We start from the raw sequence: 17,076 nt of genomic DNA on the forward strand, positions 1-17,076 counted from the left end.
GAGCATCGCTCGCGCCGGACAGCTGAGTCCGTCGTGTCGGATCCGATATTGCATCTGATGGTGCAGAGGGAAGCAAGTCGTGCTGATTTCCGCGGCGACGGGGAGAAGTCAATGGGGCGATCAGCTCTGATAATTTCTCGAAGAACGGCATATATTCAAGACGGAGAACACTGAGTGCTTCGGCGATCGACCATTCTTCAGAGTGACATCAAATAATCCATAGATAGGCAATAAATATAGAAAGAGGAGAGAGACTATTGGAAGAGTCGCTGTATCATATCATGCATGGATAACAAGAAAGGCGGTCGACCAGTTTTCTGCCTTTTCTGCAGTGCGGAAAGAAAATCGACGCTAAGTGGGAGAGCTGCAGTCATTCCCTCTTGTAGTTATCCATTGGTGGCATCATTGGCTGTCGATCGCTCAGCCAGATACGAGACCTATCTACCCAGGTGCTTACCTAGATAAATACTATCTAGATGGATAGGCTATAGAGTCCAGTTACAGTATGTGGTCCGGATATGCACACAGGAGTACTCTGAGCTAGACAAGGGATCGAAGCACTGCATGAAGCATAATTTGACATTGCGCCTGACATGACACTGTCTGTTGACCTGCGTAGCGTCTCTCGCATTATCCCAAACAAGCCGTAGTAAAGCGAATCATGGAAGCCACAAGACCCTCCCCAAGACAATGGAAGACGAACATGGAAGACATAAAATAAGAAGTATAAAAGAAGAGCCAAAAAGTCAAAACGCAATGATTCGCCAATGCCCCCGAACCCAGAAACGTCCCAATGAATTTTGACCTCTTTACTATACAGGAAGATTTGAATCAGAATCAAACTGGGTAGTTCAAGACGCCGTTCCTTTTCCCTTGTCTCCAATAGAGTCGTCATTTGGCATATTTCTTCGTCGATCCCCTCCGAGGTGGTGATGGTGACCGGTATTCCCGGAAGCCTTATCCTGGCGGGCCTGGTCGATTGCGGAGCGCTGAGCAATGCTATCATCGTGGCTCTTCCATACGATGTTGGTGTCCGCCGGGAAGGCAAGCAGGCGTTTGATCGTTTCCCTGCCGCGAGTAAGCGTTCTGTACCCACTGGGCTGTCAATTGAGACATCTGAGAACTTACCTGATCTTGATGTTGCGCCCTCCGTCGATCCGGGTCCAGACACTCAAAACATCCTCGCCGCTCCGAACACTAAGTACGGCGCCACAGACTTCATCCCCAGCCTCGGCGAACTGATCACCGACCATGGCCAACAGAAGATCCTCCCAATACCGGTCAGCCACTCCCTTCTTCAACCGGACGATCCACTTTCCGCCCTTCTTGTTGGCATCATCCTCCCATACAGGACGAATGCCTTTCTTGAAGATGTGATAGTCAGACACGGTGGGGAGGAGAGAAGGGCGCTTGAGATGGGAGTATATCGACCAGAAGCTCTCCACCGAGGATATAGATGCAAGCGGGACAGTGGACTTCTCATAGTCCGAATATTTCGGGGTCGGCGGACGGTACCAGATCACCCAAGTGGACTTCAAGGCATGATCCCGGGGACCAGAGACAGGAGCCTTGGTCTTGATCTCCGCAACCGAGTCCAACTCCGAACCAGCCTCCCGTTTTTCACCAGGCGCTTTGGAAGAATTCAGGTCCGAGGCACTGGTCCCAGGCGTCTTGGGGGTACCGAAGGATGCGAATGCACCGGAACCCAGACCGAATGCGGAGGAAGCGTTCGTCGACGGGGAGGACACGCCACCCGAGATGGGGGATAATGCGTTGAAGGGATTCGATCGGCCACCGTGCGAGCTATCTGGACCGAAACGCTTCGTTGTATGACCGCGGGGGAGGTCAACTCTTGCGCCACCGTCCTTTCCGTCAGTTCCCGTCATAGACAGAGACAATTTGGCGGAGCTAGAGACACGACAGAGGTTAGCGTTGCGCGAGGATCATACATAACCCACGACGGCGAAGATCGGATCGTCAACATACTTAGCTCTGCGAGTCCACAAGTTTGCATTATCCATAGCGCTAGCTGTTCAGACTGTTCGACAGGCGAACGGTCATCAGGGAAAACCGAAGGCGCGGCAGGTAGACGTCGGGCGAAGCTGAAATCGCAGGGCCAGACCAGAGGGAGGCGGGAAGAAAAGAAGACAGCAACGGCAACACCAAGCCAATGAGAGAGAGAAAAGAAAAAAAAAACGACGGGGAGCGAAAGACAAGAAGATATTAAAAAGGGAAGAAGCTAATAAGAAATCAAACAATATATCGAAGGAAATAGAGAGATGAAGGAAATCGTGATCGTGATCGTAAACAAGGTGGTTGAGTTATGTAGGTACGTATGTACGGAGTATGTCTGTGTGTGTGTGAGGCAGAGAGAGAGAGAGAGACCGTGTATGGTAGTAGTGGGAGGGGAGAAGGAAATAAAGCGGATTGATAGTAGTAGAAGGAGAAGACTAGGAGATAAAAACGTAGTAGAAGTAGGCAAGGAAAAGATCAGAGAGTAGGGAGGAAGAAAGGGAGTTTTCTTTCGAAGGACGAGATACCAAAGGTAAAGGTCGAGAGCAGAGCAGAGCAGAGCAGAATCATCACCACTTACAAAATCCAGCGAATCCGCCCATTATTGGAGTTTCTCCCCCTCTCTCCGCCGCCAGCCAATCACCATCAGTCCCGCTCTTCTCCGCCCGCAGCAATGTTTTTCCTTGCGTTTTGCACTTAAAAAGCTCTTCGTCCGCTCTGCTCTTCTCTTTCTCTTTTCTTTTTTTTTTCTTCACAAAACCCAAGACCACCAACTCAAATCATCGCTGGCTGCGTATCTTTCTTACCGCCTCCACTGCTCTGGCGATTCCGATGAGTGTGTCGAGAATGAGTTCTCTTCAGAATCCCCGCATCTAAAACCATCATCACGAGGGCTCTCGGGCTACCCATGATGCGTTGATGACCTGCATGACGGGACAGTCCCATCTAGATACTTGTCTATTTTTTCTTTTCTATACTATCTAATCACGATTAATACATGGCTTGCGATTGTGAAATCTCCTGGGTCTATATGTTTCGTAGAGCTGGTGCGTTTTAAAAAGTCCCTGTTTGTTCACCCTGGGCCACGCTGGCTTCCATTCCTCTTGTCTGTTCGTGTGTGAAGAAATACTCGTACTCTGGTAATCCGAGCTGCTCAACCGCTTGTATTGAGCCATATTGGCCTAGCTGGTTGAGCCTGAGGTTCAATGGCATAATCTGATTCGACAATTCTCGTTCCATGGCTGTTATTCATCCACCTTGCAGTGGCTTTCCTGATCGTTCGCTGACCACATGCCCCAAGCAATTAGTTCGTAAGTGATCAATGAGTCTACCTGTCTACTCTCCTGAAGATTGAAACGAATGATTGCGCTGTCGAGACAACATGTTCTTAAGACAGTTGCACGATATTCAAGCACACCAGCGCCAAGTCAGGGTGCCACTCTCTGAAAGAATTGCTATAGTAGAATAAAACCATCGCCCCGATGTGTCTCTCTGGATTAATTCGATGAGTCTATACATTCGACCGTCTTGAAGGCTTGAAATACATAATATAAGGACATGGTAGAAGAAAACTGCGAACCCGCAATTTCCGTTGGGGGGAGTGACGTCCACTCAATATGGGGTCGAGATGTTCGGACAAGTTGCACCAGAGGAAACTTCCGAAAAAGAGGGTATCGGCTCATAATGGATTCAATGATGGCATTAAGCTCCTTTGAACAAGTCAAGACCTTCCATTAGGCCAGTGTCTGCGGAACCAGTCGAGGTTCCATAGCTTGTAGGGAGGGGGGATCATTATAGATAGACCAGCAAAAAAAAACCCCCCCGATCTTATTCTTCAGGAGCTTGACCCGAGGTTTGCAGGTTCTCATCCGGTTCTTGCTTGGCACGTTTGGAGTCTCTGTCACTCTGCGGAGCCGATGAGGCCGCTTTCCTTTTCTCCTTATCTCTCTGGTACTCTGCGCGACGAGCCTCCTTGTCCTTCTCTTTGCGAAGCGCTTTAGATTCGAACTCATGCCAATCACCTTCAATGTTTTCCAACCTACAGCCGTTAGTAGTGATCTACCAGAGAAATCAGAAGTGAGCAGACTTACTCAACAGCCTGTTGCGGAGCTGGCTCCTCCAACACAAAGTATGGATGTGCCAGTACTTCCTCCGCTGTAGGTCGCTTTGCCGGATCGTAGCGGAAGATCTGAGAAACCAGGTCCAGGGCAGCTGGGGATAGTACATTGCAATACACGTCCTCAAAGACCCTCTTCTTGCGCTCAGTTGGTCGCATGAGTTCAAACCAAGGCATCTCCACAATATCAGGCCACTCAATCCGGGTGGGTGTTCCCAGAGAGTTGTAGAGCTTTTCGAGCTGACTGATCTCGCCGCCTTCGCCAGGAAACACAGCCTTCTTCGTAAACAACTCGACAAACACACAGCCCGCGCTCCAAACATCAACTGCTGGACCGTATCTAGTCTCCCCAAGTAGCAGTTCTGGCGGCCGGTACCAGATCGTGATCACGCGATTCGTGTAATCAAGCTGACGACTCTTTGAAAAGAACCGTGCCAGGCCAAAATCAGCAAATTTTAATAGACCCGTATTGCTGATGAGGATATTCGCAGCCTTGATGTCGCGATGCAACACACTCCGATGATGTAGGTAGTTCAGGCCTTCGAACATTTGCTTCGCCAGGTCCTTCTTGTGGGCTGCGGTGAGACTGAACGTCGGATGGTTGATGAGACCGGTTAAGTCATGAGAAAGGTATTCGAACACCATGAAGCATTCGTTTCTCTCTACCATAACCTCCAGCAAGCTTACCACGTTGTGGTTGCGAAGGTGCTGTAGCAATTTGATTTCGCGAACAGCTGTGACGGGGAACCCATCCTTCTCCCCTTCCATCCGTATCTTCTTGAGAGCCACTTTTTTCTGAGTGTAAACGTGAATCGCTTTAAAGACTTTTCCGTAGGTGCCAGCACCGATCACGGATTCGTTCCCTGGCTTGCGATAATAGACAGAGTCAGAGTTTGCGTATTCGTCTGGTAGGGTAGGACGAGGTTTAGGTCGAGTCAGAATCTTGGGTGGCTTTAAGTCAGGCGAGCGTTCTCGGGGTCGGCGTGGTCCACGCGGAGGACGAGCATCCTGCCGCCGGTCATCATTCCTCGTTTCATGGCGGTTGTCAATTCGACGGTCGTCTTTCCGAAAGTCGCGGTCATCCCTGTGATCGCGAATGTCACGCGGGTCTCGGAAATCACGGCGGTCGCGCCTTCCCCTGTCTCTGTCTCGATTTCGGTGTCGTTCGCGATCTCGGTCGCGATCGCGTCGATCAAAACGGGGTTCCGGTTTGAATCTTGGAGGTGGGCCAAGGGGTACTCTGTTGCGGGGATTAAGAGGGGCATCAGCAACACGGGGTGGCGGTTCTCGCGCCTGCATTCTCTGTGCCAAATCCGGCACAGCCTTTGGAGCGGGTGCAGGTGTGCTTTTGGCTTTGAAAGCAAAACTGAATTTCCCGCCTTTGTTTGGCGTAGAGTTGGTGTCAGACGGCTGCGTGGGTTGGGGCACTTGCTGGGAGTCCCCATTTTCAGAGCCAGCTTTCGAATTGTTATTTTCCTCTTGGAGATCTCTCCTTGGAGATGTGAAAGACTCGTGTTCTCCCCTCTCGCCTGCAAGACTCTGCATGTCTGCTCCAGGAGGGGGAGGGCTTTGTGAAGGATGTCCATGAGTCGTATGAGGGCTGTTGGAGCCGCCCCGGCCGCGGGCGCTCCATTGTAGATTGTTGAATCGACCGCGTCCTCGAGGTGACGGCCCGGAACCAGAGAATCGCCGGTTTTGACCGTGATTCTGATAAGTTCCTCGATATCCCGAATGCCCACCTCGATAGGATGAGCCGGAATATGCTTGGCCGTGATTCGATGGTCCGGTTGGTGGATTCTGGCCCTGATGAAACTGATCTTGTGAGCCGCTTTGCGAAGTATAATTGTTCTGGCGATATGGCGAGGAATGCCTGGAACTGTTTTTGACCATATCGTTAGTACTATAGCTGATCGACATTATGATATAGGATCGGATTTACCCCTGTGGCCCAGAGTACGCAGGCTGACTAGCCCAGCCCCCACGTGCAGGGTGAGGAGATGTCGATTGAGGAGACCCCTGGTTGTTGGGAGAGGGTGCATTCTGGTTAGTATCGACATGAGGTCGTGAGGTGCGAGCTCGTTGACTACTGCTGGTATCTCCTTCAATAGGAGCGCTAGGAAGATCAGCATCAATGTTGGAATGAGGTCGAGGCGGAGACGGAGATCCAAATGAATGGTTCATTGCGGAGTGCGTCGGCCTTGGATTCATTGTCGTGCTCGCGTTTGAATTGCGTCGTGAATTTGCTGAGAACCTCGAAGCACGCGACTGAACAGAATGTCGAGAAGTCGATCGATGGCGAAACTCGTCCTCGGGACCGTCTTCAGGGTGTGGACTGACAAATCGTCCACGGGGATTTCGATATGAATTAGGCTCCGAAGGGTTGAATCGGTCGAATTCCTTTCTTCGTCGGTCCCTTCCTCTTCTAGGAGATCTCCGACGCGCTCTGCCTCGACCTGGGAATCGACCACGTTTCTTATGAGGGTAACCCCGATCGGCTTCGTCGAACTGATCCGCAGGCGGATAGTTATAGCCTTGGTCGTACTGACGAGAACGGGGACCTAGTCCAGGAGGTGGACTCTGTGTCCTTTTTCGTTTGAAGGGAGGGGGTGCAGACGGCGACTCGTCCCTCTTGTAGTCCTTTTCGGTCGCTCTCTCAACCGACAGCCTTGAACCCAGATATTCAACAGGTCGGGAAGAGTCCTGGTGAGGCTCTTGCTGTCGTTGTCTAGGCTCGGTATAGGAAAGGCCAGGTGAGCCACGAGCGGAGGGATTATTAGGAGAGAATTCACGATGCGAACGGCTGCCTTCAAAGTCGGGGTGTGGGTGAGGGCGCGAAGGCGGCGGCGATCGTAACGGGGGGTGAGGTACGTTCGCTTTGGACCGGCGACGACGCTCTCTGTCGCGGAACCTATCCCTCCCTCTTCCACGTTCTGAGCCTCGAGGCCTTGGCCTCCCTCGATCTCTTGGATCTCTGTGGTCTCTGGTATCGTCGGCGGCGCTCCACTGGTCTCTCAACAGTGGCGGACTGCTACGGGACCCGGCCATGAAAACTTCTTCAGGTGCATCTAGCTTTTAAAAACTAGGTATTGTATGGAACAAAGGCAGGGGGCATGGGGGAACCCGCTGACTGAAGAATGGAAGAATTAGCGTGGCAGTTGTGAGTGTACGACGGCAAGACGTTCCGGTGGAGCCAGTTGCCTTTCGTCTAGTCAGTAATAGTCGGTAGCTCCTTGGTAATAGATAAAATCGTAGTTGGTCGGGACGTGTGTCGGCCGCGTTCACATCGTATTGAGCAAGTCTCGTCGGGCGTGGGAAAGAATGGAATATCGATAATGGGTGGTAGCGGAGGCGTGGTTTTTCCGAGATGGGAGAGCTCTCTGGTGAAATGGCTCGGTCTGGAGGTCTTGAGACACAAAGGCGTCAAAAACAAGAGAAAACATCAAAAATCTTCGACCCAAACATTTGGGAGAGAGGAAAGGGTGGGGGGAAATTCAAATAAAAATTCCCTTGGAGAGAAGACGCACCTGTGTTCTGTTATCGCTCAAAGGGGACAAAACCCACCAGTTGTCGCCCCCGATTTCAATACTACCTTAATGAATGTCGGATGTCAACAGACAGGTGACAAAAATTCTACTTCTGTTGACGGGAGGGTGTGTTGATCTAGGTGTTGCTGCTGAGCCTGGGAGTCATTGAGCACGCGGGCTTGACAAGTCGACAAAGCTAAGCTCCGTCTCAAGAGGGCTGTCGTTCCACTTTTTGGCTCGCTTGCTTCTGTCGAATCTACTACGAATATGGCTCGGGTTTTGGCTGCAAGCAGGAGCAGGCCAATACCAGCACAAGTACAAGGCTGTTGCCATTGTGGCTCCTCACATGAACCGACATGAGCACATTCTCGAATAGTGCAAAGAAGCGTTACTGCCCCTGGGCAAAAAATCGAGCTCAAATCAGGCCCGTCATTGTCGAGTTCGCGGTTCGCCTTCGCCATTTTGATGCTCTGCCTCTCTGTTTAGAACGCTTGTTTTTAAACCATTCTCGAGCGTAAATTGCGGTCATGGCGTGGGTCAAACTTGATGCTGCAAGTGTTCCACCTCATGTGCGCGTTTTCTCCATTTTCCTTCCCGCTTGGCTCGCGAGGCCGCTTGGCTCGCGAGGCCCCTTGCCTTTGCGAGAGGTATCTCTTGTCGCTTGCTGGTGGAGCAACACTATCTACGGCAAGCAAAGAAAAGGCAACAGACGACGTAATGGGGCCGAGACATCCTAAGCAGTAGCAGGGAACCCAGTACCAGTGTCCCAGTGCCAGCAATAACAGCACCCCTAGGCTAGTTAGTACCTTACCTTGAGACTTCACTGCAATGGAAGTCAAGAGATCAGAAAGTGACAATCCGGGCCACAATTCGACTTTGGTACATAGAACGACCGCCAGATCCTGATACAATTGAGCGATCCGCAGAATGTCGCGTCTCCCCTCGTCTCCCATCAAAAGAGCAGTACACATGATAGTTGACGATCTGATCAGGGACACGGCTGGGTCTTGCAGAAAATCGCCCTAAATCTTTTGGAATATTGCAATGATCCACAAGTTAAGGAGGCAAGTCTGGTAGGGCCATGCTTGTTGCGCACATCCCAAGCCTCAGTATGTAAAAATTAACAAGTCACGCTGCACCTTTGAAGGCACGCATACGACCTGACGAATAAAGAAAGTCAGGCCCAAACTTGTCAGGCGAGCCTGGGGAAATAATTGCGAGCAATGTGGAGTGCGTACCTGCTAGACTTAACTGGCAGAGTCGCTTGTATATGTCTACCGGAACAAGAACGACAACCACTTCCATATCGACAAAGGTGAGGAAAGCGATAAGACTTCTTGATCAAGGGTATTCATCTCTAGTACTTCATAAACAACCCACTCTGTTTGTGCCTTTTCAGGAAGATCAACTGCGTTGTATCAACTGATAACGTAACTGCTCAAGATGTTGATGGGCGGAAGAGCCTGTGCGGGATTGACACTGGGCTTGGCCAGGGTCGTCCCGAGGGCCGGGCCAACAACAAGCACCATGAACCACCCTCAGAACAAGGCAGGATGAAGTAAAAAGAACAGTTCCCAGTTGCGATAATTCACCTTGATATCTAGATTTATTGTGATAAATGATATGTCCCGCTTCCTGGTCATACAAGAGGTCCATCGAGGAACCGTTGGTGGAGGATGGATGGGTCGTTCGATGTCAGGTTGTGCCGTTGTGGCTTTCCACAGACTGGCACACCAGCTGGCGGAGATAGAAATTCCGCTCCGATATCACGTGCATTCATAAGGGGTTGGTCTTCCCTTCTGTCTGGTATGTCTACTCCTCTAGCCATCGCTTAAGGAAGAAGCTTCCATACATATACTCCGTAGCTCCTTCTATTATTAAATAATGCAAGCTGTATGAAGAATACATAACTTTGTGGTTACAACTCAATTGGCATATCTCGGAAGCAAATTCCTATAAATTCTGATATTGAGCTCCGAGTATCCATCACACCTAACCCACACTTCTGCTATTCCACGATCCACGGTACATCAACTTGAAATGACCGCCGTTACCACTGCAAAGTGACAGTCTGCAACCAGGGCGAGTTACCAGCTTCCTTCATGATCTCGTCAGGCCAAGTACATGTTTCATGGCTAGGCTCGATCTTCTCGCATAAGATGATGTCCACATACATACTCTGCACACCTAGCTTGCGATTCTCGATCTCTTTCAGAATCAAGTGATCTGGGCGCTTGAACTTGACGGTTCTTGCCTTTCGACCGTATCCTTCCCACTGGAGGGATCCAATCTCATTGGGTGGTACGCCAAACAACCACTGGCCTGTCTGACACTCTTCGGGCTTAAATTGCCAGCGCACGTACGCCTTTAGCGTCTCATAATGCGTGTTCAAAGCGGTGCCCTTGAGTACCTCCCACAACAGAGTTAAGCCGGGCTGGGCCATGAGAAGGCGTCTCATGCAGCCATTCTTCTTCTTGGCGTGATGGCTCATAAAAAGTAGATCAAGCTGCGAGATGAAATAAGCTGCAAGAAACAGGTCGGTGTCGGGCCACAGGGAACGGTTCTGGATTGTCCAGAGGCGTCGTCTATTATCCGGAATGTCCATCAGAAACCATAGCTTCTTGAGGACTAGCTCACAAGGCTCGGGCAAGTCCCATCCCAGGTCAATCATCAGGTTCATGATATCATTGATGACCATATCGCGATACAGGATCATTTGCAACCATCGGAACGAGGGAACCAGGTACTTTCCGTTATCTAGTCTCAAACCAGGCGGGGCCAAAGCTTCATCGCAGAGCTTGTAGTAGCAAGCGAAGGGGAATATGCGCATTGCTTCGAATGCGTTCTGTGCCGCCTTGCGCATAATGATTATCGCAAGATTGTTCTGCACCAAATAAAAGAAGCGCTTGAAGGTAAGGTGTAGGTTTATCACATCCTGGACTTCAAGACAATCGATGATCATGAAAGCCGAAGCGGGGTGGCCAACGAGCGACTTCAGTATGCTGAAATGGTGCCGGTCGCCACTTTTGCCTCTGTTGCGCTTTTGTTGCACGTTGCTCATCAAACTTCGGTCTGCATCAGCCGAGTTGAGCGAGACTGGTCTGATATCCGAGCCACTAGAGGAAGATAGCCTCAACCTCTCGTTTCCAGGTTGAGGTGCGGGTTTTGACTGAGGAACCCGGCGTCTCTTGCTATTCTGACCAATCGCAGCCCTTCGGATTCCAGTAAGATTGGCTTGCTTAGTTGTGGCATCCGTAGCGGCCGAAGATTCTGCTTTGATTCGGAGTGTTTCGCGCGGCTGAAAACGAGAACCAGGAATCTTCGCACGGGTTAGCCCAGCCTTCTGTTTCTGTTCAGTTCCCGGAACATTCGCATTGCCTTCAATCAATCTTCGGGTCGGTGTTTGAGATGTGACCAGGGCTTGCACCCCATTGGCCCAAGTGCCTGCTGGTACCGTTGCTCTATTCTGAGACGGCAGATTTGTGCTAAGTTCAGCTATCCCTGCTGCAGCGGGGGGATTTCCATTCTGCAAAAGTCTCAGACGAGTTTGGGCGATTGCCTGGGGCATCATGGATCTGTTGTGAGAAAAACCGCACTGATGCACCGGGGCTGAGCCGCCGCCTGCAACATATTGGACTGAGGCATTCTGAGCTGCAACACCTTGAATCGGGGCACTAGGTACAGCAAAACGAACTTGGGGGCCAGTTACACCAGCAAGACCCGGGGCTCCAGGTGCGTTTGGCTGGAAAGCCATTACTGGATATGGATGAAACACGCCGTTGAAGGCCGCAGGTGGTATGGCAGGGGCAAAGACGCCCTGGTTAGTAATCTGCAACAGCGGAGGAGCAGGAAGTTGCTGTCTGTGCTGTTGTGGCCCCCTCATCATGATCAGGTTTTCAGGAGCCACACCCGCAAGTATTTGCTGCCGGATCAGATACGCCTGTAGCGCCTCCTGTCCCGTTAAGGCAACTGGCGTATGTCTGGCTCCAGGGTGCATGTACGGAAGTCCATTGGCGTTCCGTATCGGATATACTGGCATTGCCGCCGTACCAGCATCTGGATTTTGCTGTGGGATGAATTGAGACGCCTGTGGTCTACCACCTGTCTGGGCTACTGATTTATTCTGACGAGGACGTTGATCACCATTCATTGTCTGCCCATGGTTTTTGCCTTGTGCCTGGCGGTGGGGGTTCCGATGCTGTTTTTGTTCACCGTGGCGCTCGACATAATCTCTGTAAAGCAGGAGCAAAGCTTCGCCAGCTTCCATCTCGTCGTCAGTTCGTTCCCGGTTTGCAGGTGTCGGTGTTGTAGGTCGTTTCTCGCCGGCTGAGAGATCCAGATCGTCAGCAAGGTTCCTGAGGATCTCAGAATGCCTCTTCATCTGAGTCAACTCACTATTGATATTTCGCGCCATCGCGGATGTTTCCGAGAGTACTTGACTGAGGGTTAGGTAAAAAATAGTCGCAGAAGTAGTTATACTGAATGGTAAGCACGAGATACGGATAACAGGTAACGACTGAAATAAGAAATCCTGCAGACGTAAATGTCTAGAAGATGGATGTAGACTGTGCAGGAGGAGAATATCAATATCAACAAGCAAGAAATGGAAATATGGTCAGCAGGCGTCGCGTGGTGAATCGAGAAAACGTGTTATGACAGTGACTGCCATCTGCCACCTGACTCAACAAGCAGTTCAGTGTAGTGAGTGAATTACGTCTGAGCCAGCGGCCTCCATGTCATCGCAATAGAAGATTCGAGATGACAGGTCTTCGATAGCATTCACTCTGCCTGCGAGGAATCAGCACACATGTTGCCTTTTACGGTATTGAATCTCGTGTTTAAGTCATAACATGGAGAGTATGTGAAGCTTCCAACATAGACCTAGTCATGAATGGTATTATATCGTCTCCAATAGAGGCAAACGCAGTCAACATCTGATTTCGTAGAGGGAATGCAGTGTTGGAAAGCCCAAGTACCCCAGCCAGGTGACTTTTCACAAAATCCAACTTTCGAAAGATGATGTAAGAGAGACTCTTATGATAGTGAGGACATGATATCCAGTCTTCTATCTCTTTCTATCCCTGTATTTCTTTTTCCCCCCACCGTATCAGCTTCGTGTCTGCTCTCCAACAGCAGATTCAGCAGGCGAATCCGAGCTCGTGTGCTGTGTCCCAACCGGTGGTCAGATGAAGAGGGCGGGATATAACAATATACATAGCATTTACATGTGCAAATATAGGAAAAAAGAGGTTTTGCATGATATAGTGAAAAAACAAAACTCCTTGCTCACGGCATGTACCAAGAAAAACAAATGCCAACACCCAATAACCTGTTGAAAGGTGAACCACCATAACTCCTTTTGAAAAGATCGTCAATGTCATCCACTGTTAAATCGGAGTAACAAATACTAAACAGAGAGTCCGAGTCGGCATCAGCGCTACTTTCTGTTGAGAAGTGTAAGGAACTCTTCTCTGGTCTTCGCGCTGGACCGCATGCAACCAAGCATGCAGCTGGTGGTGGTGGTACTGCTGGTCTTTTGTACACCACGCATGACCATGCAGAGATGGGAAGACTCCATGACGACACCTACGCCTCGGGGTTTCAGAACCTCCGAAATGGCCAAGGCGACTTGCTTGGTAAGGCGCTCTTGCACCTGCAGTCTCCGAGAGAACATTTCCGCTAGGCGGGCCAGCTTTGAGAGACCGAGGACTCGGCGGTCAGGGATATATCCGATGTGCATCTGCGTCGCAGACATACATGTTAGTAATCTGACACACAATGGACAGAAGAGAGTTTACCTTTCCAGTGAATGGAACCATGTGATGTTCGCAGAGAGAGAACACCTCAATGTCCTTGACAATGACCAGCTCATCGTGATCCTCGTGGAAGACAGCACCATTGACGAGGTCGCGAACATTCTCTTCGTAGCCCTTGGTGAAATAAAGCATAGCCTTGGCATATCTCTCGGGAGTCTCGCGCAGTCCCTCTCTTTCAGGGTCCTCTCCAATGCATTCAAAGATGGTTCTTACGGCACCTGCAAGCTTCTGGATCCGTTCTTCAGTCTGTTCAGGGGTGGATTCCAGCCGCGCCCTCGTGCCAGGGCCTACCAAACCAGTTGATTAGATGGCATGTCAGAAACCAAGCTCATGGGCCATTGATTACTCACAAGGCCAGCTCAATCCGTCGAAATCGATAGGGGGATTCGCAGTGTACGGGCTCGATGGCCGACTGGCTGTCGCGGGAGGGGTCAAAGCACCACCTTCGTCTCGGGGGTCGCGCGGGGGGTCGCTCAAAGTAGGCCTAGATGAAGCAATAAGCATAATTCAAGCACTTCCAAGATGAAAAGCATACCTGACAATTTCGGGGCTCCGAACAGCTCCATTGTAAGTGCTGGCGGCATCGCTGACAGGATGTGTTTCTGTTTCCGACAAGTTGAACTCAGCGGGAATGCGAGGGGCAAAGGAGCCACGGATAGATGAGTTCAGGCTCTCGCGCTCACGAGCATCGCGAACGCCAGTGGTATTGGAAGGGTGCAGAGGAGAACTACCATTCAAAAGATGAGATGGGATGGCGGACTTAGGCTTTGGGCCTGGGGGAGGAGGAGATCCGGAACCCATGACTGTTCTGGAAAATAATGGGTGGAGGAGGGGCGATAAGGGAGATGAAATTTATATGTAGTCGAGGAGCTTGGGCGCGTTCTGATCAGAGGATCGACCAAATGATAACCTTTATAAAAACACTCAAACCAAAGCAAGGACAGAGAACTGCGTTCTATGAATTATTAAGCAGCAGGAAGAGAGTTCATCATCATTGAGAAGGGGGAGAAGAAAAGTTTCGCTGACGGAGGTGGGCGAACTGAAATAATAATTACTTTACTGCTGCTAGAACGGAGGAACTAGTCTAGTCTAGATACACTATGGCGATTAATTCTGCTTTTTCGGAGCGATTTGGACCCCTCCGAAGTTCTGCCAACGCCGATCTGATTTCATCATTTCCACCGCCTTCCTTTTCTCACAGTGTGATTGGCTCATTTCCAACAGTTGGAGAAACTGACCTGCAGGCGGGGGGATTAAACTAGTCCCAGTTTAGAGTAGCGCGGGCAATGATTTTAAGAAGCCTCAGGCAATCTTATCCATCCTCCGTATTATTACGGGGGTTCATTGCTCATAGAAATCATGCATGCAAGCAGTGTCATTATCATTCCTGCTTCAACGGATAGGTATTACGTTCATCAGGTACAAGTCTCCGTATTATGTCGCTCGTCTTGGGTTATAATGATTGGTTTCTGCAATGACATATGAAATGCACTGGAATCAAGACTGGGGGTTTGGATATATATATCTAATGCATGCAGCTTCCACGCCTTGGCTTATGTGCGTCAAGCCACACTAAGGTAGTACCTGTAAGAGATTGGATCCTCAGGTCAGATCCATGATCAGCTTGCTTCGGGCTTTAATACGTTTGTCCATCACTATTGTATTTGTCTTCAACTACTGGCGAGCACAATCCCGTAGTATGGTGATATTGAAACAGGAATGAATAGATAAAACCGCCCATTGTACAGGTATCAATGCTCTCGAGATCAAGGCTCCAATTCCTCCGTAGGCACATCCTCCAAATCCTTTCCAACAATCGCATCGGCGACTTTCCAGACCTGGAGAAGATTGTCCTCCGCAGCGGAACAGAGAACCCAAGGATCGTTGAGGTTCCAGCTGAAATCCGAGATACGGTTGGTGTGACCGCCGTGCTGGAAAAGACTGTAGATATGAATTAGCGGATCGAGCCAACAACTGGAGCATGACATCAAATTTCACATACAGTTCTGGTGGTCCGTCCTGGGCATCTTCAGGGGTCTGTTCCTCGCCTGCTCTGCTGAGATCCCAGAATGCAATCTTACGATCATAACTGGCACTGGCCAGTACAGCCTCTTCAAATGGATGCCAAGAAATAGAAGTCACGGAGTCGGTGTGGCCTTCCAGCGAGTGTAATTTGGTCTTCAAGTTACGCAGATCCCAGAGTCCTATCGTCTTATCGGCCGAACCAGTTGCCAAAACAGTTTCAGCAGCGGGGTTGAAGGCAATGGCGTTGATGGCATCGCGGTGTTGGCCCTCCGCAGACGCAGCCGCTCGAGTGGTGTCTGCTTCTCGAATGTCGAGAATCTGGAGCGTGATATCATCGGAGACAGTACCGATAAGCGACGAGTGCAGAGGATGATACTGAACGTCATTGACAATCGAAGAATGATGAGTGTACGTGCGAGAAGGCTTCAATGCCTTGTTGCCTTTCGTGTAAGTAGTCAAATCCCTAAAAATCCGAATCAGTAACCTGCGAAATCGAATTGTGTTTGTTTTCTTTACCAGAGTCGGACGGTCTTATCTTCACTACCTGTGACCAAGTGGCCAGCAGTGTGTGGACTCCAGCTTAGCCCAAAGCCTTCTTTTGTATGACCCAGGAGCTCCATCTGAGGGTTGACGGTGCCTGTGGGTAGGCTGGGGTGTTTCGACCGATCCCAGATCATTACCCTACCGTCTGTGCACATAGTAGCGATGATATTAGGATTCTGCGGCTGATACCGTGCCTTGTTGACTTCGCCCTTGTGATCAATCTTTTGCACGATGTTGAATTTAATCTCCATGGGTGCCTTCTTGGAGCTACCCCCATATCCACCGATTTCCCCACGGTCCTCGTCGTAGTCCTCAGGATTCGGTGCGGATGGGTTGGGAAGTTGAACATGAGCAATCTGCAGATAATTTTGTGCATCGCTGGATGTGTGTGTACCGATCAGCAGACGGTGGGTTGAGTACGGCTTATCCGGAACCCTGAAGCCAAGTTAATATTCTGGTGAGCGCAAGACAAGCTGATGATGCACATACTCCTGCTTGTCAGGAAGCCACTGTGTCGTGAGCGTCGGCCATTCCAATGCCGTGCTGAGGATCATGTCGTAAAGGAAAGGTGCATTCTTCTTCCATGTTTTGTATTCTAATGCAGATTGTATCAGACCCATGCGAAGATGAGCTAGGGAAGCAGATCGATCTTGAATACCTTCATTGATAATCTTCTCTTCGGTGCGTTCTTCCTCTTGCTCCACCTGCTCCTCCATAACAGCTGCGACGCAGAAAAGTCAGTAGCGATCGCGCAAATGAAAATACGGCAAGTGTCTTACCATCATCATAGGGTTCCATGGCGGTTTGTGAATGCGATAATAGCTGCCAATTATGTATGCAATATAAAGCACAGAATCAAATTTGATGATAAAGAAAGAGAGAGAAGGGATTGGGTGTCGCTGAGCGCAAGACAAGAGCTTCAGGTGTAGGTGTAGCAGAGCTTTGACAGGCGAATCGAGCTCTCTCACACTTGAGAAACGCGACTTTGCTCCCATCACCGCGTTAATTGGCGCTGGAGCAAGCTATTCCAGAAGTGGCA

General features: G+C 50.2%; 5 protein-coding genes across 5 annotated transcripts, besides 2 other annotated features; all 5 read right to left on the reverse strand.

Annotated features, from left to right (window-relative positions):
• Positions 1-851: 851 nt before the first annotated feature.
• Positions 852-2,021, reverse strand: ACLA_001980 (eukaryotic translation initiation factor 4E; the record flags this gene model as incomplete). Its single annotated transcript, XM_001276212.1, has 3 exons — positions 852-1,068; positions 1,129-1,908; positions 1,987-2,021. 3 exons carry the CDS (start codon positions 2,019-2,021, stop codon positions 852-854), a joined length of 1,032 nt encoding a protein of 343 aa, XP_001276213.1.
• Positions 2,022-2,555: 534 nt separating this feature from the next.
• Positions 2,556-2,578: a microsatellite.
• A 1,262-nt stretch (positions 2,579-3,840) lies between these two features.
• Positions 3,841-7,174, reverse strand: ACLA_001990 (putative protein kinase; the record flags this gene model as incomplete). The annotated part of the gene is made up of 3 exons (XM_001276213.1): positions 3,841-4,051; positions 4,104-6,005; positions 6,069-7,174. 3 exons carry the CDS (start codon positions 7,172-7,174, stop codon positions 3,841-3,843), a joined length of 3,219 nt encoding a protein of 1,072 aa, XP_001276214.1.
• Positions 7,175-8,247: 1,073 nt separating this feature from the next.
• Positions 8,248-8,287: a microsatellite.
• A 1,416-nt stretch (positions 8,288-9,703) lies between these two features.
• On the reverse strand, positions 9,704-12,067 carry ACLA_002000 (uncharacterized protein; the record flags this gene model as incomplete). The annotated part of the gene is made up of 1 exon (XM_001276214.1): positions 9,704-12,067. One exon carries the CDS (start codon positions 12,065-12,067, stop codon positions 9,704-9,706), a length of 2,364 nt encoding a protein of 787 aa, XP_001276215.1.
• A 1,023-nt stretch (positions 12,068-13,090) lies between these two features.
• ACLA_002010 (GTP cyclohydrolase I) lies at positions 13,091-14,270 on the reverse strand (the record flags this gene model as incomplete). The annotated part of the gene is made up of 4 exons (XM_001276215.1): positions 13,091-13,393; positions 13,452-13,756; positions 13,820-13,953; positions 14,005-14,270. 4 exons carry the CDS (start codon positions 14,268-14,270, stop codon positions 13,091-13,093), a joined length of 1,008 nt encoding a protein of 335 aa, XP_001276216.1.
• Positions 14,271-15,235: 965 nt separating this feature from the next.
• On the reverse strand, positions 15,236-16,835 carry ACLA_002020 (WD repeat RBAP46/RBAP48/MSI1 family protein; the record flags this gene model as incomplete). Its single annotated transcript, XM_001276216.1, has 6 exons — positions 15,236-15,410; positions 15,472-15,957; positions 16,011-16,472; positions 16,527-16,632; positions 16,696-16,758; positions 16,817-16,835. The coding sequence occupies 6 exons, from the start codon at positions 16,833-16,835 to the stop codon at positions 15,236-15,238; spliced, it is 1,311 nt and encodes a 436-aa protein (XP_001276217.1).
• Between the last annotated feature and the right edge of the window lie 241 nt (positions 16,836-17,076).

This window comes from Aspergillus clavatus, genomic scaffold (assembly GCF_000002715.2).
Source record: "Aspergillus clavatus NRRL 1 1099423829750 genomic scaffold, whole genome shotgun sequence".
Lineage (NCBI taxonomy): Eukaryota > Fungi > Ascomycota > Eurotiomycetes > Eurotiales > Aspergillaceae > Aspergillus > Aspergillus clavatus.